This window comes from Gorilla gorilla, chromosome 16, assembly GCF_029281585.2.
Source record: "Gorilla gorilla gorilla isolate KB3781 chromosome 16, NHGRI_mGorGor1-v2.1_pri, whole genome shotgun sequence".
In the NCBI taxonomy this organism is placed as follows: Eukaryota; Metazoa; Chordata; class Mammalia; order Primates; family Hominidae; genus Gorilla; species Gorilla gorilla.
The window spans coordinates 20,531,082-20,555,801 of NC_073240.2; the positions used below are offsets into that span (position 1 = coordinate 20,531,082).

The 24,720-nt window shown below is 40.3% G+C and overlaps 1 protein-coding gene across 1 annotated transcript; it reads right to left on the reverse strand.

Moving 5' to 3' along the window:
* Positions 1–1,246: 1,246 nt before the first annotated feature.
* LOC115930170 (neurofibromin-like) lies at positions 1,247–11,782 on the reverse strand. The gene is made up of 8 exons (XM_063699098.1): positions 11,527–11,782; positions 7,651–7,799; positions 6,106–6,189; positions 4,257–4,696; positions 3,760–3,899; positions 3,376–3,498; positions 2,829–2,912; positions 1,247–1,671 (listed from the first exon to the last, which is right to left on the reverse strand). The coding sequence occupies exons 4-8, from the start codon at positions 4,677–4,679 to the stop codon at positions 1,551–1,553; spliced, it is 891 nt and encodes a 296-aa protein (XP_063555168.1). The 5' UTR covers positions 4,680–4,696; positions 6,106–6,189; positions 7,651–7,799; positions 11,527–11,782; the 3' UTR covers positions 1,247–1,550.
* Positions 11,783–24,720: the final 12,938 nt, after the last annotated feature.

Genomic DNA, 24,720 nt, shown 5'->3' on the forward strand with positions numbered 1-24,720 from the left:
AGACCTAATAGCCATATGATGTTTTCAGTGTTTAAAACAAACAATATCATAATATCAAATGCAAATACAGTGCTTACATTTTTAAAAATTGTGTAAGATATTATGGGGAAAAGAACAGCAAACTGGAGGTAGTAAACAGGCACAAATCGTGGATTCCAATTCCAGCGTTGCAACAACTGACTGAAATTAGGTTTAACTTAATTACCTTCTCAAATATATGAAGACAGCGGAGTATATCAGTGATTTTTAATCAGTGTTTAAATGGAATTTTTCAGTGGGATGAAATGATACAGGACACTAGTCAGGTCTAGCAGTGCCAACCACTTCCCTACAGCTGAAAAGTCACCTAACTAAACATCTAAGATTTCTTCTGGCTCTAAAATTTTATCAATTCATTCAACAAACATTTATTGAACAAATATGTTCTGAAGGATTTGCTATGTGCCAGGCACTTTTCTTCCCCACTTACTCTATGCACTTACCCACTGAGAACAAGGAACCACACTGGCCAGAGCCATCGCTATAGGGAGCTCTCCTTGATCACCCATCACTGTGACCAGTTCCACCAATTGCTCAAACCCATCAGCCAATACCGTTTCTGAAGTGTGTCAAATTCTGTGCCTTGTTGAGGGATTTTCATCAGAACTTCCATAAATGTAGCTGTCTGGAGATCCTTGTAGTACCCTAAACCTGATGTGGACAAATGGATGCAAATTTGCTAACATGGCCTTGCTGAAGTAATTTTTGCTTATCTTACAAGCCAGTTCTCTAGGCTGTGTATTTCTATATGAAACTTCCATTTGATCTCACCTATGGAGTGCATGAGAGCACCGTCTATGCTGGCACTGAGTAAGTTTGACATTGCAAGGACTGCACAGTGCCTCCGTGATGCCAACCTCCGAGACATGCCACATTTCCTGCCACCTGTTTGTGCACTTTCATCTTCAGCTTCACTGCAGTCACTCAAAAGGTTCATAAATAGTGTGAAGTATCTGAGAAATAAAAAAACTGACCTTTACATAGCAAAGGCCGTATCAACTAGAAAGCTCACCAGACATTCCAAAACAATCACATGTGCACGGTGTGACTGGCCCTGGATTAACTGCTTCTCTCCTCTCTCAGGATAATCAGCCAGGGTGACTCATTATAAAGCATGCTGTGTTGGGCATGATTATACCTGATATAGCCTAGCATACCTTTCATAACATAAGCATCAAATAGATGCAATGTTTCCTGGTAAATGTGTCATTTTTAATGTTTAGTATATAAAATTAGTGGTCCAAACAGCTTACACAATGTCACTTTTGTAAATGACTTAGTGAGGCAATCTGGGTTTTATTATAAGCAAAATTTCAGGGATCATATTATTTTCTTTAAAAATCATAAAACACAGTTATTTTCCTAATCCTAGTCCTGCATGGGGAACATTTCTTTGTTTTCTTTGTTTTTTTTGTTTTTGTTTTGTTTTGTCTTTGTGTGTGTGTGTGTGTGTGTGGCGGCGGGGGGCTTTATTTGCTTTTGCTTTGTGTTTTTTGGTGACTGAAATTTACTTAAGAAATAACTGTGTCCCCTTTGGCTTCCATCAATTCCACACCATCTCCTTCCTCAGGCTGCACAGGGAGACCAGCTAGAAGTGAAACTACTGCTTCCATGCTTGCCTGGTCCAAATCTCTGAAAAAAAAAAAAAATTAGAGACCATAAATCTTTCAGGTTATTCCACTTCCTCTCAAATAAAGCTCTTATTAACAGATATAAACTTTAGGAACTACCTGTTTTATTAAACAAATTATTAGCACAACCCAAATAATTTGAATTAATATGCAGATCCCAGAATACAAAATCATCTCAAATGAGGAGAAGGCAATACTAACTTTCTGCAAAGTAATCTTGGCAAAATGACTATCTTCAATCAGAAGCATGTACAATTGGCCCTCTGTCTCAGCGAGTTCTGTATCCACGGATTCAACCAACCATGGATTGAAACTATTTGTGGGAAAAAAAAGTAGGGTTTCATCTGTACTCAACATGTACAGATTTTTCTTTGTCGCTATTCCCTAAACAATATGGTATAACAACTTGTATTTATATAACATTTATATTTATTAGATATTATAAGTAATCTAATGATAATTTAAAATATATGGGAGGATGTGCGTAGTTTATATGCAAATACTATGATATTTTGTATCAGGGACTTCAGTCTGTGGATTTTAGTGTTCATGGAAGTGAGATGTGGGCAGGAGTTTGGGGGGTGGTTCCTGGAACCAATTCCTGACAGATACTGAGAGACAACCATATTATAAAGGTAGGCTTGGTCAAAGAAACATATGTAAAGGCTTATTATACAGTCCATAGTGTTTAATCACTTTCTGATATGTGTCAATAAGTATTTATCATTAAAGCAGACTTAATTACACTTAATTACTTCCTTTTGTTTCTGTCTCTGGTGCCTGAATCAGGAAATCAATTATTTTTTAGAAAGACCAACACAATGAGTTCCTCAAATAATACCTTTTTCTATCTAATCATAACATAAATGCAATCTGAGGCTTTATGTACCTTATTTCCCAATAACGGTAGACTATTCTTCATAAACTGACAACACTAACTTCCCAAACATACCGCTCTCGCACATTTATTTTTACAGAAAGTCTTATCAGTCAAAAAAAAGTAGTAATAAAGATTAGTATCTTTACATATTTCAACCACAAAAGTTTGACATCTAAAAAATTTAAATACACATAAAATACAAGTATAAAGCTGTAATGAAGTAATTATAATTCTTACAGGAAAACCCACTAATACTTGAAGGTCATTCTCTTTTTTACCTTGTAAGACATTTTACATCATCATCTGCTGCTTGGTTTGATGTTCCCATAACCCAGACTGTCAGGTATTCTACAATCTTATTCCTATAGAATGGCGGAGAAAAGAGAAACAGCAAACAATTTTTTTGAAGCCACACACACACACACCTTTAACTGTGTAAGATTTCTTACAGTGCAAATAATTTGGCAGATAACCCAGGTGACATGACGATTTTATAAAAGAGATACTGATGTCACAGACGTAAAAGCCAGAAGGGAACAAGCAACGTGGATATTTAACCTCCAACATGGCCCTTATTTATGGTATCAAATTGGAAACAGAATCAAATTCTTAGCTCAAGTACAGCACAGTTTTAGAAAAAGGGAGGCTTGCCACAGGCACAAAGCTTACGGAAATTTGAGGAGAGACGTAGAGGAACACAAACATGTAAATTGCTCTCTTTTTATGTCTTCCTTCCTACCAATAATGAGATATCTACTCTATTTCTGTACTTCATTCAACAAATTAAGATTTACAAGACCCTACATTGCTCTTTTGAGAACTCACCTAAATTTCATCTCTTGGCAAAATAAGAGGTCATCTCTCCTTGCCATCGTTACTTCAACCAACTGATACAGTTTCATTTTTATTTGAATTGCATGGACCATATCCCCAAGCACACGAACATACCTATACAGACACAGAGACAATAAAAAAATTATCAGATATAGACAAAAGAGAAAGCATTCAAAATACTTTAGTCATCAAATAAAATGAACTAAATGTAAGTCTGAAAACGTACACACCTTCTGGTTACCTTATTGTCACACCCTAGTTTGTGTGCAGTAAAGAATGGCAAATTACTTTATCAATTACTACCAATATCAATGTGTAAGAGGTTTTTCTGATCTCTTAAAGTATGCTTCTGCTACATTTCAGTAGAACGCTTACCTGACCAGATGTAACATCATTGGTTCAATGCTAGCTTGCCCTAGATGTTCAGAGCTGCCTTCAGTATGATTATCTAGCAAGTTCTTCATTATAGCTATGGTTTGCTCTACAAATTGAGTGTTGGTATCCATCAATAAAACCTATAGAAAGAACAAATATATTAATCATTTGCCATCAATGCCCAGAAGACAGACCTCTAGAGACATGCAACCGACTGATCTAAAGACACAAACACAGAAGTGCACCCACAGGCACACAGCCAAACAAGCATACAGATACATGCAGACACTCATACCCATACACAAGGCAGGTATACCCTCAGGCACACATACACACCAGAGTTCCTAAGAAGCAAGCTGACCCCTACATTGAGATGACTCTTCTTTCTGCAATTTTTGACAATTTTTAAAAACTGTGAGCACCTCATTTAAATAATTGGAAAGAAAAAGCCTTCCTTATTTCAAACAAGGTGAAAAATAAAAAAGAGCACACTTTACCTGTCCTTGGGAGTCAAAAAACTTGCTGATGGCATTCTTCAGTTTGTTAAATAGCATCAGATAAAGAGCAGGACTCAATTCTAGACCCACCAGGTCCTTAACATTGGCCCGTATTTGAAGTCCCACTTTCTCATGGTTACACAGCATTAAGGACAACAGCTGATCCATACATTTGCTGACAGGTGTACCTGCGTTTCCCTCTGACGACATCACTGAAATCATGGAACCCTGACATTCACTGACTGGACCCATGGGTGGGCTATAGGTTGCCAGGCCAGAATTACTTCTCTGCTGGAGGCACACTCCCCCAAGGGCACAAAGGAAGCCAGTCATGTTGATCCATTCCTGTAGGGAGTCTGTGTCAGACAAATCTGCGCATCCTCCTCCACTCAGATGGGACATTCGACTCCTAACAATGGTCATGTGAAACTTTCAGCAGCCTAAACACGAAATTTTTGGGCAAAGCATGAATTAAACCTAAATTAATTGAGACTTGACAAATTACTCTTTATCCAACATTTCTTCCATGACAAAAGTACAAAAAATGTAAAAAACACATTAAAATCAACCCCCAAAATTACCATATACATTTTTAAAGAGCCACTGATTTATTTTTGTCATACACTAATATAATCGCCCAAGTATCAAATTTCTTTTAAAAAGCTTTGATTTCACATGGATGAACCTTGGAAACGTTATGCTAAGTGAAAGAAGCTAATCACAAAAGCCCACATATTCTAAAATTCCATTTACAGAAAAGATCCAGCAGAGACAAATCTGCAGAGACAGAAAGTAGATTCATGGTTGCCTAGGGCTGGAGAAGCCAGGGGAAGACAGACAAGAAAGTCCCGGGGAGGTGGGGTAGGGTGTTAGAGGCAGAAATAGCTAAAGGATACAGGGTTTTTTTTCCTTAATTGATGAAACTGTTCTAAAACGGACTGTGGTAATGGTTGCACAACTCTGGGAATATACTAAAAACAGCCACTGAATTGGACACTTTAAATGGGTGAATTGTATGGTATGTAATTATATATTAAACAGTTATCCCCCCAAAAGCTTTCATTCTAAAGCTACATGTCCCCTCCAAATAAAGCTATTAGGTACACAATTTTGCTTCATAAAAACATAACATTTTTCTTATTGTAATTAAGTATGACAGAAAAAAAACATGGGGGAATAACCAGTTTTTATAAATTGCCTAATAATGAGAGGAATATGAACATTACAAATCAATTACACATAAACACCAACTCATCCATTTCCAGAGTAACAGATAATATAGTCAATAGTAATAGTTGAATGAACTGTCCACATTTTAAAATTTCATTTAATCTATGGGTTCAATCTTTTGCCCAAGACATTCCTTAATTAGAATACTTAACAAAATAGCAAAATGAATTGTTTCCATGTTTTTTTCTCTACCTGTGTTGCTCCTTTTCTGAAAATTCTGTGAAACACCCTGATGAAGGGGTAAAGAGCAAGAAAAGATAAAGAAATGGTCTCTGCAACAGTCTCTAGCAGTGCTGCCCAGTATTTCTGTGATGATGGAAACATTTTCTCTCTCTGCTGTCCAGACTGTCATATGTGGCTACTGGGTACTTGCAATGTGGCTACTATATGATTGAGGAACTAAATTGTATTTAATTTTCATTATGGTAAAATTTAAATAGTCACACGTAGCTAGTGGCTACCATATTACAAAGTACAGGTCTAGATAAACCACAACTAAATATCAGTCTTCAGACAACTATATGCTTACTTTACTGAGTGACTCGTGAAAGATTACCAAAGAGAAGGACATATATTTAGCAGATCAGTTAATAGACAAAAGTCAACTTTACAGACTTACCTGGCTATCATCCATTTTGGCTTTTGGATAGTTAAAGATTAGTTTTGTTGCTTGTTCCCATTTTGCATGTGTATCTTCCCAAGCCTAAAATGAAGGCAATTATCACTTGAAAGCAACTTTAAGTCTAGAGGTAAACGTCAATCAGCAATGGCCAAGTTTCAAACTTGATGTATAATAAGTACTCAGATATTACACTTCTAACACTCACATATCTTGGATTTACTTCAAAAGCTATTCCTGATTACACATATGTAACAATAGGTTTCCAAAATTGAGGGTGGGCGCCTAGGAGGGGTGTTTCTCTTGCTAAGAGCACACCTCAGTGTTTCCTGCAGTGGGATGCTAAGTGCGCCTCAGCAGTGCCATCACTCTTTCTGAAGTGCTGCTGTTCCTAAGCAAATACAACAGCCAATCAAGTCACTGCACTTAGAGCCCTGCCTGCCAATGGAGAACCTCGTAAGCCCTACCCAAAAGGCAGAGTAGGAGGAGCAGAGCAAATGCCTCAAATGATAAAGCCAAAAACTTCCTTTCACTAACCTCACAGGAAAGGTACTTATCTTAGACTCTACAATGTCCACAGCACAAAATAGCTATTCCCACCTATAATTTACTCAAAACATATGCCAATGTGCGTAAAACTTCACTATCTACAACTTAGGTGGAGTAAATTATATGATCACAACTGATAGTAACATATACTGCCAGTTATTTTTAAAACGTATAGCATATTAAAAACTCAGTGGGAGACTATTTCAAATGCTTTTTCTTTTCATCTTTGTTTCATTTCTTTGTTCAGAAAAGGATTTCAAGTAAGCTACTTGAATTTCCCCTGTAAACTTACAAAGTAGTAACCTTAAATACATTCTCACAATCAGATGCCACGTGCTTCAGGCAGGTTGAGTAAAAAAACCACTATTCACATTTACCTGTTGACATCACATTGCTGACAGAGGCAAACTCCATGAATGTGCTACAGTTGGGCAAGAGGTTATGCAATGACACTTCATGCATCCCACACCAGGTATCTGCTTCCTCACAGAGGTGGCGGAAACAGGACATGGCACCCAGAACAGCTTCACTGTCAGGGTTCCACAGAAACATGTACAGCGCCACACTTCTAGTTTGGTCTGCCCTTGTTGGCAAATCGGGGAAGGGGGGGCGGGGGCGGTTGCGCTTCATCCTGCTGCACTATCCTGAGAGTCAAAGTTGTAAGACATATATTTGCAACTTGACTAATTTTATGTATAAAATCCAACAATGCAATAAACTGCGTGTGTGTGTGTGTGTGTGTGTGTGTGTGTCTCAGCATACAATAACTCACAAGAGTTTTCTCCTTTAATCATCACAGGAATCTTTCAAACCCTCAAATATCTTGTCCAAATGAGAAATCAGATTATCTGGACCAACATAAAGCTACTATCTTTCCAATTTCAAATCAAATAGGTATTATCCTATTCCAGATTCCAGAAACATAAACTGATTCTAACATAAACAGGTAAAACACTGTAACATAAATCTGCTGCAGTAATGATATAATGTACTTACCAGTCAATTAGAAATGACAAAAAAAAGAAGTAGGCCGGGCATGGTGGCTCATGCCTGTAATCCCAGCACTTTGGGAGGCCGAGGTGGGCGGATCACGAGGTTGGGAGATCGAGACCATCCTGGGCTAACATGGTGAAACCCCGTCTCTACTAAAAACATAAAAAAAAATTAGCCGGCCGTGGTGGTGGGCACCTGTAGTCCCAGTTACTCAGGAGAGGCTGAGTCAGGAGAATGGTGTGAACCTGGGAGGCGGAACTTGGCAGTGAGCGGAGATCACGCCACTGCACTCCAGCCTGGGCGACAGAGTAAGACGCTGTCTCAGAAAAAAAAAAAAAAAAGAAAGAAAGCCTAGGTTTTAAAGACCAATAAAATAGTAAACATGAACGAGGAAAAAAAGAAATGAGGAAACAGTTACAAACATAGATACTGAAGGTAATTATATGATAATATAGAAATAAAATACAGCCTTTAATTGTACAAGTAAAATATAGAAATATTATTTACAACTCTGCACTGATAAAATTGAAAAACATGTTTTCTAGGAAACAACAAACCATCAAAAGTGACTACAAATAACAGAAATTCTTCAAAAAAATAAAAATAGAATAACCATGTGATCCAGCAATTCCGCTTCTGGATATATATTCGGAAGAACGAAAGCAGGGCCTTGAAGTTATGTGCACACCCATGTTCACAGTAGCATTATTTATAATAGTCAAAAGGTGGAAACAACGGAAAAATCCATTGGCAGATACATTTAGATCAATAAAATGTTGGTATATACATACAATGGAATATCATTCAGCTTTCAAGAAGAAGGAAATCCTGACATGCTACAACAAGATGAATACTACTTCAGCCATAAAGAATGAAATCCTGCCTTTCAAGGCAGCATGAATGGAACTGGAGGACATTATGCTAAGTAAAATAAGCCCATGTCAAGAAGACAAATGCTGTATGATTCCACTTATGTGACATAGTGAAATTCAGACAGAAAGTGGAAGGATGGTTGCAGGAGTTGCAGGTAGGGAAGAATGGAGAGCAGTTGAATAGACACAGAATTTGTTTTGCACGATGAAAAGGTTTTGGAGATTGGTTGCACAACACTGTGAAAGATGGCGCCACTAAACTGTGTACTTAAAAATGGCTAAGATGGTAAATTTTATGTTATGTGTATTCTACCGCATACAAAATTTTAAAGAGAGACAGAAAAACTACATAGATCCATAAGGCAGCTCAAATAGAAGGTGATTAAAGAGTTATTTTAAATAGACAATAGATAGGCTAGTTCTAGAAACAGCATAAGAAACCAGTAGCAGTACTTGACTTAGGAAGAAAAGTATAAACTGAAGGTCAAGAGGGAGTAGGAAGCTTACTTTTCCACTGAATTCCCTTCCTGATGTATAGTGAACATTTCCATTATGTCAATTTATTTTTTCTTTAAAACTAATAAGTAAAAGTCAAAGGAAATCTTAAGAGCTTCTAAACTTGATGATTTTACAAGGAATTTCTATCTAATCAGATAATTTCTATTACTTAAATTATTCCAGACCATAGAAAAGAGTAATAGTTCCCAAATTCATATTCTAATTTAGCACAAATAAGTGTTAGAATAACTACTTTCAAAAGTGATAATGCATATTATGTTAAATATACACATGTTCTAAGAATCAGAAAGCTGAAACACTGGAAGGAAATGTTTTACTAAGTAGCTACCCAGTACATTTGCCAATAGCCAACCAAGTTTACCTCACACACACACACAAATCAACATACTAAAAGTAAGGATTTCCAAACATATTTCCGCTCCAAATTTAAAGTGAAAGTTTAAATAACATATAAACCATCTGACTGGATACAATTCAGCCCTAAAGCTAGAGTTCAGGGCCCCTTATCTTTTGTTCATTATTAATTTTAAAATTTTTGATGTATTTATTAGTATTTATGAAGAACATAGTAACATTCCCATAGATATGCAGAGATCAAATCGAGGTAATTAGCATATCCATAATCTTATTTATCATTTCTTTGTGCTGGGAATATTCAACATCCTCCTCCTAACTCTTTGAAACTGTGTGACATATTGTTGTTAATTACAGTCATCTTACAGTGCTATACAACACTAGAACTTGCTCTTCCTATCTAGCTGTAATTTTGAAAACTTTAATAAATTGCTTTCTACCGTCCCTGCACCCTATGCTTCCCAGCCTGTAGTATTCTGTTCTACTTTTTACCTCTATGAGATCAACGTTTTTTTAGCTTCCACAAATGAATGAGAACACACAGTACTTAATGTTCTGTCCCTGGCTTACTTCACTTAATATAATCTTCTCCAGTTCAATCCATGTGCCTCAAACTACAGGATTTCATTCTTGCTTATGGCTGAATAGTATTCCATTGTGTATGTATACCATATTTTCTTTATGCATTCATCTGTTGTTAGATACTTAGGATGATTCCATATCTTGGCTATTGTGAATAGTGCTGCAATAAACACGGGGGTACAGATGTCTCGTCAATATACTGATTTCCTTCTCTTTGGATGAATGTCCAATAATGTATTGTTCGGCCATATAATAGTTCTATTTGCAGTTTTTTGAGGAACCTCCACACTCTTCTCCATAGTGGCTGTACTAGTTTACATTTCCACTAGCCACATTTAAGTGTTCACTTTTCTCCACATCTTTGCCAGCATTTGCTATTTTTTGTCTTTTTGATAGTAGCCATTCTAAGTGGGGTGAGATGACACCTCATTGTGGTTTTGATTTGCATTTCCCTGATGACTAGTGATGTTGAGCTTTTTTGGAAAACATATTTGTTGGTCATGTGTCTGTCGTCTTTTAAGAAATATCTATTCAGGTCATTTGCCCATTTTTCAGTTGGATTCTTTTTTTTTTTTTTTGCTATTGAGATGTCAAGAGTTCCTTGTATATTCTGGATATTAATCCTCATATGGATACATACTTTGCAAATATTTTCTCCCATTCTGTAGGTTGTGTTTTCACTCTGCCAATTTCTTCCTTTGAATTAATATTAATTTTTTAAAGAAAAGTAACTTAAATGCTTGACAATATGGAATTAAAAATACAGTATCTTCAAGCTGGGTGCAGTGGTGCATACTTATAGCTGCAGCTATCTGAAGGCTGAGGCAAAAGAGGATCGCGTAAGTCCAGAAGTTTGAGACCAGCCTGGGCAACATAACAGCAAGACTCAGTCTCTTTTTAAAAAATGGTATATTCAATTTGGGGAACATGCTACAAACCCTCAAAAAACGGGTACAGAAGAAACATACTGCAACACAATAAAAACCACGTGAGAGACACCCACAGCTAGAATCATATGGAATGGGGGAAAATGGAAAGCTTTTCCTCTAAGATCTGGAGCGTGATAAGGATGCCCACTGTCACCACTGTTATTTAACACAGTACTGGAAACCCTAGCTAAAGCAATCAGTGCAGCCCCTGATATGGCCCCCAACCCACCCTGCCCCCTGCCACCAGCAGTGTAGCCCCCCCGCAATAGCGCACCCAACACACCCAAACCGCCCCGCCTCCCCGAACCACGGGCATTGCAGCACCCCATAGCACCCTCAACCCGAAACCGCCACCCCTCCCAACAGCCGTGCAGTGCAGCCCTGGATAGGACACTTAGCCCACCTCACTGTTGCCAGCAATACAGTCTGGGATAGTTTCCCCAACCGGCTCCCCGCCGAGGGCAGTGCAGCCCTGGTTAGGGCCCCCAAACCACCCCCCGGTGCAGGCAGCACAGCCCAGATAGCACACCTAACCAGCCACCCTAGGCGGGTAGTGACGCCTGAGATAGGGCCCCCAACCCGTCCCAGGCCATGGGCAGTGCAGTCCTGGATAGCGCACTTACCCTGACGCCTTTCTACACTCTGGCCGGTTGCAGTGTCCATCGCTGCCACCAACCGCAGCAGGCGAGGCAAGCCGGCGAGGTAAGCCAGCCAGGCAAGGTGAGGCAAGCCGGCGAGGTGGTGAGCCAGGGAGGCCAGCCACAGCCCGGTAGGCTGCAGCCTCCAGCATGCAGTCGGTAGCACCTCCTACTCCAAGCTGGGAACGCAGCAGCTATGAAGTCAGACGCCGACGAGGCTGGAATAGTGCAACTCTCCCTCTTAACATGCTTTATATACCGAGATTATAAACTACATGTTCTGATTGGATGAGAGGAAAACACTAGGCCTACTCTGATTGGACTTTATTGTCACGTTCTGATTGGTTAGCCTAAGACTTGTGCTCATCCAATCAGAACATGAAAATAACGTCCAATCAGAGTAGGCGTAGATGTTTTTCTCATCCAATCAGAACGTGAAGTCCGAGAATCAGGCCTGCACAACCCCCAGTATATAAGGTATGCTAAGGGCGCCTCGCGCTATTGCAGGCTGTGGTGTGTTATCGTGTAGTTCTCCTGCAGAGTTTGGAGAAGGCGGCAGCAGACTCTGCTGCCGCAGGCTGGAGCCTGTGGTGCCAGGGCTCGCCTTGAGTGGTGTGTGGCGGCAATGGAGAGAGGCAGCTGGCAGTGACAGCTGCTCCGTGCCTGGCTACAAGAAGGAAAGGAGAAAGCACCTACCATAGGCTGGAGGCTGGAGCCTGCAGGACTGTGGCTGGCCTCGCTGGCTCGCCTCCCTGGCTGGCCTCGCTGGCTCGCCTCCCTGGCTGGTCTCGCTGCGGTTGGTGGCAGCGACGGACACTGCAGCTGGCCAGAGCGTAGAAAGGCAATGGGGTGGTAAGTACGCTATCCAGGGCTGCCCGCGGCGGGGGCTGGTTGGGGTATTATTCCAGGTGTCACTACTTTGGGTGTACTAGAGTGTTATTTTGGGCGTCACTGCTTTTAGGTGTGCTATGCGGGGCTGCACTGCCCTCAGCAGCAGGGGGGTGGTGGGGCGCGGGTTGGGGGCACTATCCTGGGCTGTATTGCTGGCAGCAGTAGGGCTGGTTGGGAGCGCTATTGGGTGCTGCACTGCCCGCGACAGGGGCCGGGTTGGGGCTGCTATTGTGGTTGCACTGCCGGCGGCATGGTGGTGGGAGGACTGGTTAGGGCGCGGACTGGTGGGGGCGCTTACTGGTCGGGCTTCATTGCCGACAGCGGGGTGGGGATGCTATCTGGGGCTGCACTGCCCATGGTGGGGGCTTGTTGGGGGTGCTATGTGGGGCCGCAATGTCCATGGCAGGGGATAGGTTAGAGGCAGTATCAGGTGCTACGCTGCTGGTGGTGGGGCGGGGCAGCGGGGGGTGCCGGTAGGTGCTTGGAGGGTGTGGTTTCGGGCGCTATCGGGCCAGACTGCCCATGATAGAGGGCAGGTTTGGGTGCGCTATTGGGGGATACATTCCTCACAGCAAGGGGCAGTTTGGGGGTGATACCCGGCCGGTGGCAGGCGGGGTGGTGGGGTGGGTTGTGGGCACCATTCGGGGGCTGCACTGCGGTCAGTGGCGGGGGGGCGAGTTAGGTGCTCTATCAGCTGCTGCACTGTTTGTGGTGGGGGCTGGGTTTGGTGCGCTATCGGGGACCATATTTCTGGCAGCGGCATACAGGTTAGGGGTGCTGTTGGAGGCTGCACTGCCCATGGGGGGGTGCGGGTGGGGTGCACTATCCAGGACATCATTCCCCTTGGGTGGGGGATAGTTGGGGGTGCTGTCTGCTATGTAGGGCTGCACTGCTCGTCGTGGGGAGGGGGTTGGGGACCTTAAGGATCCATGGCTGCACTATTGACGGCAGGGAGCAGGTGGCCGTGCTCTCCGGGGCATCACTGCCTGCAGTCGGGAGTTGGTTGGAGGTCCTGTCTGTGGCTGCATGGCCCACGGCAGGCAGTAGGATGGGGGAGTTATCTGGTGCTGCGACGTTCGAGGCAGGGACGGGTTGGGGCCGCTATTGGGTTTTACACTGCAGCGGCGAGGGGCGGTGTTGGGGGCGCTATCCCAGAGCCAACATCAGGCAGCGGATTAGGGGCGCCATCGGGGGCTGCCTTGCTGGTGGCGGCAGAGCTTGCAGCAACAGGGTGTCCAAGGAAGGAGCCTTCTTCCTCTTCCTGGATTTCAGACTAGAAGGCGATCTCCTCCTGCTCCTGCTAGAGCGCAGCGAGCGCACGGCGTTTCCGCAGGAATCCTGAGCACGGCAAGGACCCCTTACCTGCCGTGGTTCCCGGGGCCACGCCCTTTTCGCTCTGTGTTGCGGAGACCACCTGGCACCCCTAGGCACGCTGGACACCGAGTGGCGGGGACACCACGGGGAGACAGGGCTCTGTGGGTGGAGGCATCAGGATGGGGAACCGTCATTTGGGTGGGAGGGCTGGCTGGGTCTGAGTTTCTGCTGATTTTGTTCCCCAAGGAGCACAGTCCTGGTGGGCCCAGCGGTTCCTGTGGATTGGAGCCGGGCAGTGTGATGTTACCAGTCACCACTCCAGGTCCCAGTTCCTGGCCCGCTTGAGCCAAAAGGAGAGGCTGGACTTTGGAGGGTGGGTACGAGTGCCTTTACTGAGACTGGCCCCTGCCACTCAGTGGCCAGGATGACAAGGTGAGGCTCTAACGCTATCACTCTCTGCATTCTCCTCTAGGCTTTTTTGGCTTTGTCTGCCCAGCTGTTCCATGCCAGGAGGAGGAGGAGTTACATGCTGGAAGCTTGCAGATGGCCTGGGGCTGCTGCTTGCCTTGCTGCGGTTGGTGGCAGCTACCGAGACTGCCTCCCGCCAGAGCGGTAGGAGGATGGCCACCTGCGGCCATGGCAGGGGCAGGGCTGTGGCAGTGGCCAGGTAGTAGGAGCTTTGTAGGGTGGGCCAGTGCATTGAGGGCAACAGCAGCGATGGTTATAGTGACATCTGCGCTAGTTGTGGCAGCAGCCGCAAGTCCGGGGGCCGGGAAGAGGGAGTAGGAGCGCTGCGGGGCCTGCCCGGCCAGGCCTAGGGTGGGTAGGAAGCTTCAGGTGCTGTACCACAGGCCTCGGTGGAAGTGGTGGAGGAACAGCCACGGCAAGGAGGAGTTCTCCCTCTTCTCCTGCAGTCTCTGGAGGGCGACCTCCTCCTACTGGCGCATGAGCCCGGTGTGAGTGTCAGCATATTATCTCACTCTTTCTTCCAATATAATACAGTCATACACTGCATAACAACGTTTCGCCAGTGATGGCCTGCATGTATCAGGGTAGTTCTACAAAATTATAATGAAACTGAAAAATCCTCATTGCCTACTGACAGTGTAGCCGTCTTAACCTTGTAATACAATGCAATACTCACGTGTTTGTAGTGATGATGGCGTAAACAAACCTACTGAGCTCCTGGTTCTATGAAAGTATAGCCAGGCGTGGTGATTCACACCTGTAATCCCAGCACTTTGGAGGGCCAAGGCGGGCAGATCACGAGGTCAGGAGATCGACACCATCCTGGCTAACACGGTGAAACCCCGTCTCTACTAAAAATTAGCTAGGGGTGGTGGCAGGACCCTGTAGTCCCAGCTACTCGGGAGGCTGAGGCAGGAGAATGGGGTGAACCCGGAAGGTGGAGCTTGCAGTGAGCCGAGATGGCGCCACTGCACTCTAGACTTGGCGACAGAGCGAGACTCCGTCTCAAAAAAAAAAAAAAAAAAAGTATAGCACATATAAGTATATATAGTACATAAAAGTTGATAATGAACAACTATGTTACTGGTTTGTGTGTTTAGTATGCTGTGATTTTTGACATTATTTTAGAATGCATTCCTTCTACTTACAAACAAAAAAGTTAACTGTAAAATAGCCTGAGGCAGGTCCTTCAGGAGCTATTTCAGAAGAAGGCATTGTTACCATGGGAGATGACAGCTCCATGTGTGGTATTGCTTCAGAAGACCTTCCAGTGGGACGAGATGTGGAGATGGAAGACTGATGTTGATGATCCTGACCCAGTGTAGGCCTAGGCTAGTGTGTTTGTATTTGTGTGTTAGCTTTTACCAAAACGAAGTAAATTTAAGACATTTGTATGCTTATTTTTTGTTCTGAATACTTACCAAGATACAACTTACAGAGAGGAAGCATCGAGGCACCTCAGTGTGTCTTTTTAACGCTGACATTATCATTGAGAAAAAAATTAAAACACAGAAAAAGCTATTTTTCTTAAGAAAAAGTTTGAGTGTTTTTAACAAATCTATGAATTGATCTGCAATTTCATGGTATCTTTATTGGTAATGGACCTTCAACAGTGCAATCGTGCACAGACTTTACTGAGGAGGCACTTAACACAGGCTGAATCACCTATAGATCTATTCAACTGATTACCTGTGCCTGTGAGAATATACGAGGTAAACTCTAATGATGTATCAATAAGTAGAAAGCTATGAAGCAAATTGAGACAATTATCTAAATCATCCTGTCAGAAATTCCCTTTTTATCTGGACTACTAGGCCAATAAAATATCATTAATTTCTGGAACCTGTGAAGTTAGCCTCTGTTCAGTTAATTAGGGAAATGAGTCTCTAAACAAATAAATAATGTAAACCAGCAGATTGTGGTCTCCACAAGAGTCAAAGGCAAATAACTGCTGTCAACTATTTGTAAATCCAGTCAAGGAAAAATAGTTTTGTCATAACGAAGAATATTTTATTATAAAATTTGTTACATGATATTGATTATATAAAATATATTAATATCACATTAAATTAATATGTTAAGGGAAATTAGATTTCAAAATGTTTTATTCTCATTGCTCTATCTTAACTATTTATTTGAATGTTCTATTAGCATGTAGAATCTAATAAAATATCAACTATATAGGGACCTGAAAATACATTGTAGCTATTACTTATCTTTGCGTTTTCAATGTCAGAAAGTTCATTGTCATAGGTAATCTAGTAAGCAAAAGTTAATAGTTTTTCTGAATTTAATTAATTTAAATAGTTGTATCATGTGCATTAACCAGTTCATGTAATCCAAGTTAAATTTTACATGCCTATGGCAAGAAGTTCTAAATCCCTAGTGTACGTCTCTAAAAGACCTGATTTCTTTCCCCAGACTTATCTCATCTTTTTATCTATCCATCTCTTTCTTCCACTAACAAAAAATTCTATCTCAATCGTTGTAAATCAGTTGTATCACTAGTCCCATTCCATCTATGAGAAAACTCCAGTTCAGGGATGTTAAGTGACTTCATTAATGCCCCACAGCTAATCAGTAGGAAATAACCAGGAGTGGAGGCTAGAAACAACTCCAGATCTATAGCCTTAACATTGCGCTGTGTTTGCTGCGTACTCGCTGACATACAAGTAATAAAAGTATTTCTCAATTCTCTGGGAAATTTCTACACTCCACTCTTGCTCAGCCTGTTCATATACCCAGAGCCCATCACTTATGTCAGCCTTTTGAATTTTACAAATTTTGTTAAAGTAAGATACCATTCCTGGTGCTTTTTCCAATTCTAAATATAGAGTGATTTTTATTTTTGTGCAATTCTTAACCATTGGACCTATTCCCTTATTATGCCATTTGTCATTATTTACCAGCATTGCTTTTACATTTTTATAGGTATTCTCTTCTCTACTAATTTAGGGGCTCTTTGAAGATAATAATTACCTTGCTGTACTTTAAATACACCAAAATTTGTTATGATTGCTGAAGAAGTAAAAACAAAGTGAAAGCTACCAATTTTATTCAGTTCAAATAGTGGTATACCTCAGATATTGTGGATTCAGTTTCAGGCCACTGCAATAAAGCAAGTCAGATGAAGTGTTTGGTTTCCCAGTGCATCTAAAGTTTATGTTTATACTACACTGTAGTCTAGTAAGGGTGCAATAGTATTATGTCCATCTTACCATTTCTGTGTATTGAATATATTGGCTATGGGTTTGTCATAAATAGCTCTTATTATTTTGAGGTGTTTCACCAATACCTAGTTTGAGCGTTTTTAACATAAAGGGACGTTGAATTTTATCAAAGGCCTTTTCTGCATCTATTGAGATAATCATGTGGTTTTTGTCTTTGGTTTTGGTGATGTGATGTATTGTGTTTATTGATTTGCACATGTTGAACCAGCCTTGCGTCCTAGGGATGAAGCTGACTTGATGGTGGTGGGTAAGCTTTTTGATGTACTGCTGGAATCAGTTTGCCAGTATTTTATTGAGGATTTTTGCACTGATGTTCCTCAGGGATGTTGGTCTGGAGTTTCCTTTTTTTGTTGTGTCTCTTCCCAGTTTTTGGTATCAGGATGATGCTGGCTTCATAAAATGACTTAGGGAGGAATTTCTCCTTTTCATTTGTTTGGAATAGTTTAAGAAGGAATGTTACCAGCTCCTCTTTGTACATCTGGTAGAATTCAGCTGTGAATCCACCTGATCTTGGGCTTTTTTTGATCAGTAGGCTATTAATTACTGCCTCAATTTCAGAACTTGTTATTGGTCTATTCTGGAATTCAACTTCTTCCTGAATTAGTCTTGGGAAGGTGTGTGTGTCCAGGAATTTGTTCATTTCTTCTAGATTTTCTAGTTTATGTGCATAGAGGTGTTTATAGTATTCTCTGATGGTAGTTTGTATTTCGGTGGAGTTAATCATTTTTTTGTGTGTCTATTTGATTCTTCCCTCATTTCTTCTTTATTAGTCTAGCTAGTGGTCTATTGATTGTGTATTTTTTTCAAAACACGAGCTCCTGGATTCATTGATTTTTTGGAGAGTTTTTATTTCTGCATCTCCTTCAGTTCTGCTCTGATCTTAGTTCTTTTTTTCTGCTAGCTTTTGAATTTGTTTGCTCTTGCCTTTCCACCTCTTTTAATTGTGATGTTAGAATGTCAATTTTAGATCTTTCTCACTTTCTGATGTGGGCATTTAGTGCTATAAATTTCGCTCTTAACACTGCTGTAGTTGTGTCCCAGACATTCTGGTACATTGTCTCTTTGTTCTCATTGGTTTCAAAGAATTTCTTGACTTCTGCCTTAATTTCGTTATTTTTCCAGGAGTCATTCAGGAGCAGGTTGTTCAATTTCCATTTGATGGTGTGGCTTTGAGTGAATTTCTCAATCTTGAGTTCTAATTTGGTTGTGCTGCCGTCTAAGAGACTGTTTGTTATGATTTTAGTTCTTTTGCATTTGCTGAGGAGTGTTTTACTTCTGATTACATGATCAATTTTAAGGTGCCACGTGGTGATGAAAAGAATGTATACTCTGTTGTTCTGAGCTGGAGAGCTCTGTAGGTATCTATCAGGTCTGCTTGATCCAGAGCTGAGTTCAGGTCCTGAATATCTTTGTTAGTATTCTGTCTCAATGATCTGTCTAATATTGTCAGTGAGGTATTAAAGTCTTCCACTATTATTGTGTGGGAGTCTAAGTCTCTTTGTGACTCTTTGCTTTATGAATCTGGGTGCTCCTATATTGGGTGCATATGTGTATATTAATAGAGTTAGCTCTTTTTGCTTAATTGAACCCTTCACCATTATGTAATGCCCTTGTCTTTTCTGATCTTTTTGGTTTAAAGTCTGTTTTGTCAGAAACTAGGATTGCAACCCTTTCTTTGATTTCTATTTGCTTGGTAAATTTTCTTCCTTCCGTTTATTTTGAGCCTATGTGTGTATTTGCACGTCAGATGGCTCTTTTCAAGACAGCATAGTGATGGGTCTTGGCCCTTTATCCAGCTTGCCTTTCTGTGTCTTTTAATTGAGGCATTAAGCCCATTTACATTTAAAGTTAGTATTGTTATGTGTGAATTTGATCCTGTCATCATGATGCTAGCTGGTCATTTTGCAGAATTGTGCATGTGGTTGCTTCATAGTGTCCCTGGTCTGTGTATTTCAGTGTGTTTTTGTAGTGGCTGGTAACAATTTTTTCTTTCAATTTTCAGTGCTTCTTTCAGGAGCTCTTACAAGGCAGGCCTGAGGGTGACAAATTCCCTCAGGATTTGCTTGTTTGTAAAGGATCTTATTTCTCTTTCGCTTATGAAGCTTAGTTTGACCAGATATGAAGCTCTAGGCTGGAAATTATTTTCTTCAAGAATGTTGAATATTGGCCCCCAATCTCTTCTGGCTTGGAGGGTTTCCACAGAGAGGTCCACTGCTACTCTTATGGCTTTCCCTTTGTAGGTGACCTGGACTTTCTCTCTGGCTGCGCTTAACATTCTTTCTTTTATTTCAACCTTGGAGAATCTGATCATTATGTGTCCTGGGATTGATCTTCTCATGGAGTGTCCTACTGGAGTTCTCTGAATTTCTTGAATTTAAATGTTGGCCTGTCTTGCTAGGTTGGGGAAGTTCTCCTGGATGATATCCTAAAGTATGTTTTCCAACTTGATTCCATTCTCCCCATCTCTTTGAGGTACCCCAATCAGTAGTAGGTTCTGTCTCTTTACATAATCCCATATTTCTTGGAGATTTTGTTTAGTCTTTTTTATTCTTTTATCTCTATTCTTTCCTGCCTGTTTTATTTCAGAAAGATAGTCTTCAATCTCTGAGATTCTCTCCCCTACTTGTCTCCATTTTTCTCGGGAGGTATTTTAACAAAATTTAAAGAAATTACCACACCGTTTACAATTACTGTGTATATTTGTGTTTATGTGTGCACGTGTGTGTGTGATGAACCCAAGGAAAGAATATTCTAAAAGGAGGACCAGTAATGTTATTTTCTATAGTTTTTTCTTAGTACGGAACCCAAAAAAGGAATATCGAGAATGTTTCAGACAGTAGAGTAAGATAGAGATAAATCCTACAATTGCTACTTATAATCTGGGTAACTTTGGGAAAATTACCTTTCTTTTGAACTTAAATTTTATTAACTTTTAGAATGAGAATAATAAAAATACTCTCCTCATAGGACTGTGGTGAAGATTAAGAGAATTAATTAATATAAAACACAGCATGGGGCCAAGCATATGGTAAGACCTTAAGGAATTTTATTTTGTTAATTATAAAACACACATTTCTCCCTACATTTTAACATCTCAGTAGAGAAAATGTCTTAGAATTTATGTTCTTATAGTTTATGAAGCAAGGATTCTTACCTAAATACATGATTTATAATTGAAACATAGTTTTTTGTTTAAAAATGTTAGAAATCAACACTATGAAATCAGATATCAATTCTGTCAGTGGGGATAGTTTGCAGTGAGGGAAATAAAATGGAGAATTTTGCAAATTAGGACAAAATTAATATATGTTCTCTTTATTTTGAGTTTATTCATATTTATTCCACAAACATTTGAACTCATGACCTCATGATCCACCTGCCTCAGCCTCCCAAAGTGCTGGGATTACAGGCTTGAGCCACCATGCCCGGCCTAGTTCTTTTTATCTTAACCATATCATTATGACTTCTTCAATATATAAGAATCTAGATTCTTTCTGCTTGATATTCACTCTTTCATGTATTTTCTAGTTTTATTGCTCTTATTTTATTGAAAATCATCTCAAATTTTGCATTTAAAATTAATTATAACAGGCATCCTAGTTTCCAAAATAAAAGATATCTTTCTAATGTTTTGCTTTAAACATAATATACAATATATTTCTCATAGATGCCCTCTATCCAAACAAGAACTTTCAATCTTACGGTTTCTAAGAATTATTATTAAAATTTGGAGTAAATATTTATTTTTTAGTGTATTTTTCTAAAACTGTAGAGATAACGGTATAATCCTCCTTCCTTAATCTTTTAATATGACATGTTTACATACGTTTTTTAAAGCTGTATTATCCTTGAGTTCCTGAAATAACTGTTTTTGTAATAGAGTAAAAGCCTTACTTAATGTAAAATTTTCATTTTGGCATAATTTCTGACTTACAGAAAAGTTGACTTAATAATACCAATAATTACCGTGTATCAAAAGTCCCCAACTGTAGCATTGTACTATAATTGTTTATCATTGTCTTTTTCCTTAAAAGACGCAGAGGTTGTGTTCCTTCAAGGCATTCTCTTAAAGTTGTATTTGAATCAAAGAAAAAATTCACAGGGAAGTTGGAAAACCTTTCATACTGAAAAATAATGATACTACTATATATCACAACTTGTGGGATGCAAACATAGCAGTATTAAAAAATATTTATAGTATTGTGTATTGATCCTAAAAAGGATAATGCAAAATCAATTATCTAAACATCCACGATAAGCTACAAAAACAGATTACATTAAAACTAAAGGAAAAAGAAGAATGGCAAGATCAAATATAAAAGTAGAAATTAAGGACAGTGAAAAATACAAAGAAAAATTTTTCTGTGAAAGATTAATATATTTGTTTGACATATGGTAAGTCTAATAACAAAACACACACACACACACACACACACACACCCCAATATAAGGAATTTTTAAAACAACATTAGTTACAGAATGTACAGAGGTGTATGGTTTATTTCCTAGATAGCTTGTGTTTTTCTACGTGTCTGATTTTTATTTATTTGTAACTTAATATGCTTGTGATCAGAGAATGTACTTTCTATGATATAAAAAGTTCTAATATATTGAGACGACATAAAACTCATATTCTATCTTGTTAAATGTTTGGTAACATTTACCAATTGAAAAATACATATATTTTGTTAATTGGTTATAAATGTCAAAGATTTATTTGTTTTATTTTTTAACTCTTTTTTCATACTGATATCTTATTCATTTGATTAAGTGGTGATGGAAAGGTATTAAATTGTCTTTATTTTATTTTAATAGTTTTTAGGGAAAGAGGTGGTTTTTAGTTACATGGTAAGTTATTTAGTAATGGTTTCTGAGATTTTGATGCACCCATCACCCATGCAGTGTACATTGTACACAATGTGTGGTCTCCTTCACCCTCCCACCCCGCTTCCCTTCAAGTCCCCAAAGTCCATTACATCATTCTTAGGATTTTGTGTCCTCATAGCTTAGTTCCCATTTATAAGTAAGAATATGCAATGTTTGATTTTCCACTCCCGAGTTACTTCACTTAGAATAATTCAGGTTGCTGCAAATGCCATTATTTCATATTTTTTCTTTTCTTTTCTTTTTGGAGACAGAGTTTCACTCTTGCTGCCCAAGCTGGAGCACAATGGCACGATCTCGGCTCACTGCAACCTCTGCCTTGCAGTTTCAAGTGATTCTCCTGCCTCAGCCTCCCATGTAGCTGGTCTTACAGGGGTCTGCCACCACGCCCAGCTAATTTTTGTATATTTAGTAGAGACGAGGTTTCACCATGTTGACCGGGCTGGTCTTGAACTCCTGACCTCAGATGATCCTCCCGCTTTGATCTCCCAAAGTGCTGGGATTACAAGCGTGAGCCACCATGCCTGGCCGTTTTTTTTTTTTTTTTTCCTATATCTATGAAGAATCTCTTTCCTAATTTAACATGGATTCCATTGATTCTGTAGATCACATAGGGTGATACAGATATTTTAACGATATTTTTCTAGTGCTTGGACATGGGATATCTTTACATTTACTTGTGTCTGCTTTAATATCTTGCGTCTATGTTTTATAATTTTAATTGTGGGATCTTTCGCCTTTTTGTTAAGCTTATCTCTAGGTATCTTTTTTGGGGGGCATTGGGTAACTACTGCAATAAAATAGCTTTCTTGATTTCTTAGGTGTTTCACTATTGGTACATGGGTGTGCTACTCATTTTTATATATTGATATTGTATCTTGCAACTTTATTAAATGTTTATTATTTCTAGTAGGTTTTTTTGAGGAATCTTTAGGGTTCTGCATATGTGTATGATTATGTCACCTGCAAACAGAGACAATTTGATTTCCTTTTATTTCCATTTTGGATGCATTTTATTGCATTCTCCTATCTAATTCCTCTAGCTAGGACTTCTAGTACTGTGATGAATAAAAGTGGTAAAAGTAGCCACACTTGTTCCAGATCTTAGAAGAAGAGCTTTTAACTTTTCCCCATTGATTATGATGTTAGCTGTGGATTTCTCATATATGAACTTTACTGTGCTGAGATTAGTCTACTGTTGAGGCCCTCTCATGCATTTTTCAGTTCATCAGTTGCATTTTTCAGCTTTGAGGTTTCTGTCATCTTCTTAAATTACTTCTATCTCTTTGTTAAATTTCTTTGATAAGTTTCTGAATTACTTCTCAATATTTGAATTTCATTGAGTATCCTCAAAACAGCCATTTTTACTTCGCTGTCTGGAGAGTCTCACATCTTTTTTTTTTTTTTTTTTTTTGTGAGATGGAGTCTTATTCCATCACCCAGCCTGGAGTACAGAGGCACAATCTTGGCTCACTGCAACCTCTGCCTCCCAAGTTCAAGAAATTATCCTGTCTCAGCCTCCCAAATAGCTGGGACTACAGGCACCTGCCACCACACCCAGCTAATTTTTGTATTTTTAGTAAAGACAGAGTTTCACCTTGTTGTTGGTCAGGCTGGTTTCGAACTCCTGACCTCAGGTAATCCACCCACCTCAGCCTCGCAAAGTTCTGGGATTACAGGTGTGAGCCACCACACCCAGCCGAGTCTCACATCTTTAGCTGTGGTCACTGGTGACTTATTTATTGTTGGGTGAGGTCATATTTCCTTGAATGTTCTTAACGCTTTTGAGCATATGTTCATGCCGGGGAGTTGAATAAGTGTGTATTTATTCCAGTTTTTGCAGTCTGTTCTTGTATGTGCTTGTCCTTCTTCAGTCTTCCAGAAATTCCAAGAAATTCAAGACTGTTGAGTTCCCCAAGCCTGTGGTCACTGCAGCTGTTACATCACCAGAGGGCACCTTAAGCTCAGGTTCACCATGACTTTTGCAGACTGAGGTCCCTGGTGGCCGTGACACACTTGGAGAAGATAAGGGAGGGGTTCCCTGGGTTCCCAGACAAAGTTCTTCATTCACGTCCATCTTCTTCCCCTTGCAAGGAATCTGGGCACCAAGCTTTGTGAATCTGGGCACTCTCATGTGATTTGGGCACTCTCATGGCCACTGTAGCTGGCGCAACACACCTGAAGCCCACAGCCTCCCAGACCAGAGCACCACTGGGGTTTATCTGAGTCCTGTGGCCACTATATTGCCTGACTGCTGCTGACTTATTTAGGTTTCTAAGCCAGGTTAGTCTGCTGGTGATGAAGCTGGCCTGGGTTTGGGTCCATCCTGCCAGGGTGGCAGAATCCCTTCTCCCTGCAGGGGAGTCTGTAGGTGTCTTGGAGCTCCTGCTTA

Coding starts and splice junctions, on each gene's coding strand:
- LOC115930170 (XM_063699098.1), bottom strand. CDS start 4,679: ATGACCATTGTTAGGAGTCGAATGTCCCATCTGAGTGGAGGAGGATGC. Junction 3,499..3,759: donor ATGATGTTACATCTGGTCAG/GTAAGCGTTCTA, acceptor GTGTCTGTATAG/GTATGTTCGTGTGCTTGGGG. Junction 2,913..3,375: donor TGCCAAGAGATGAAATTTAG/GTGAGTTCTCAA, acceptor GCCATTCTATAG/GAATAAGATTGTAGAATACC.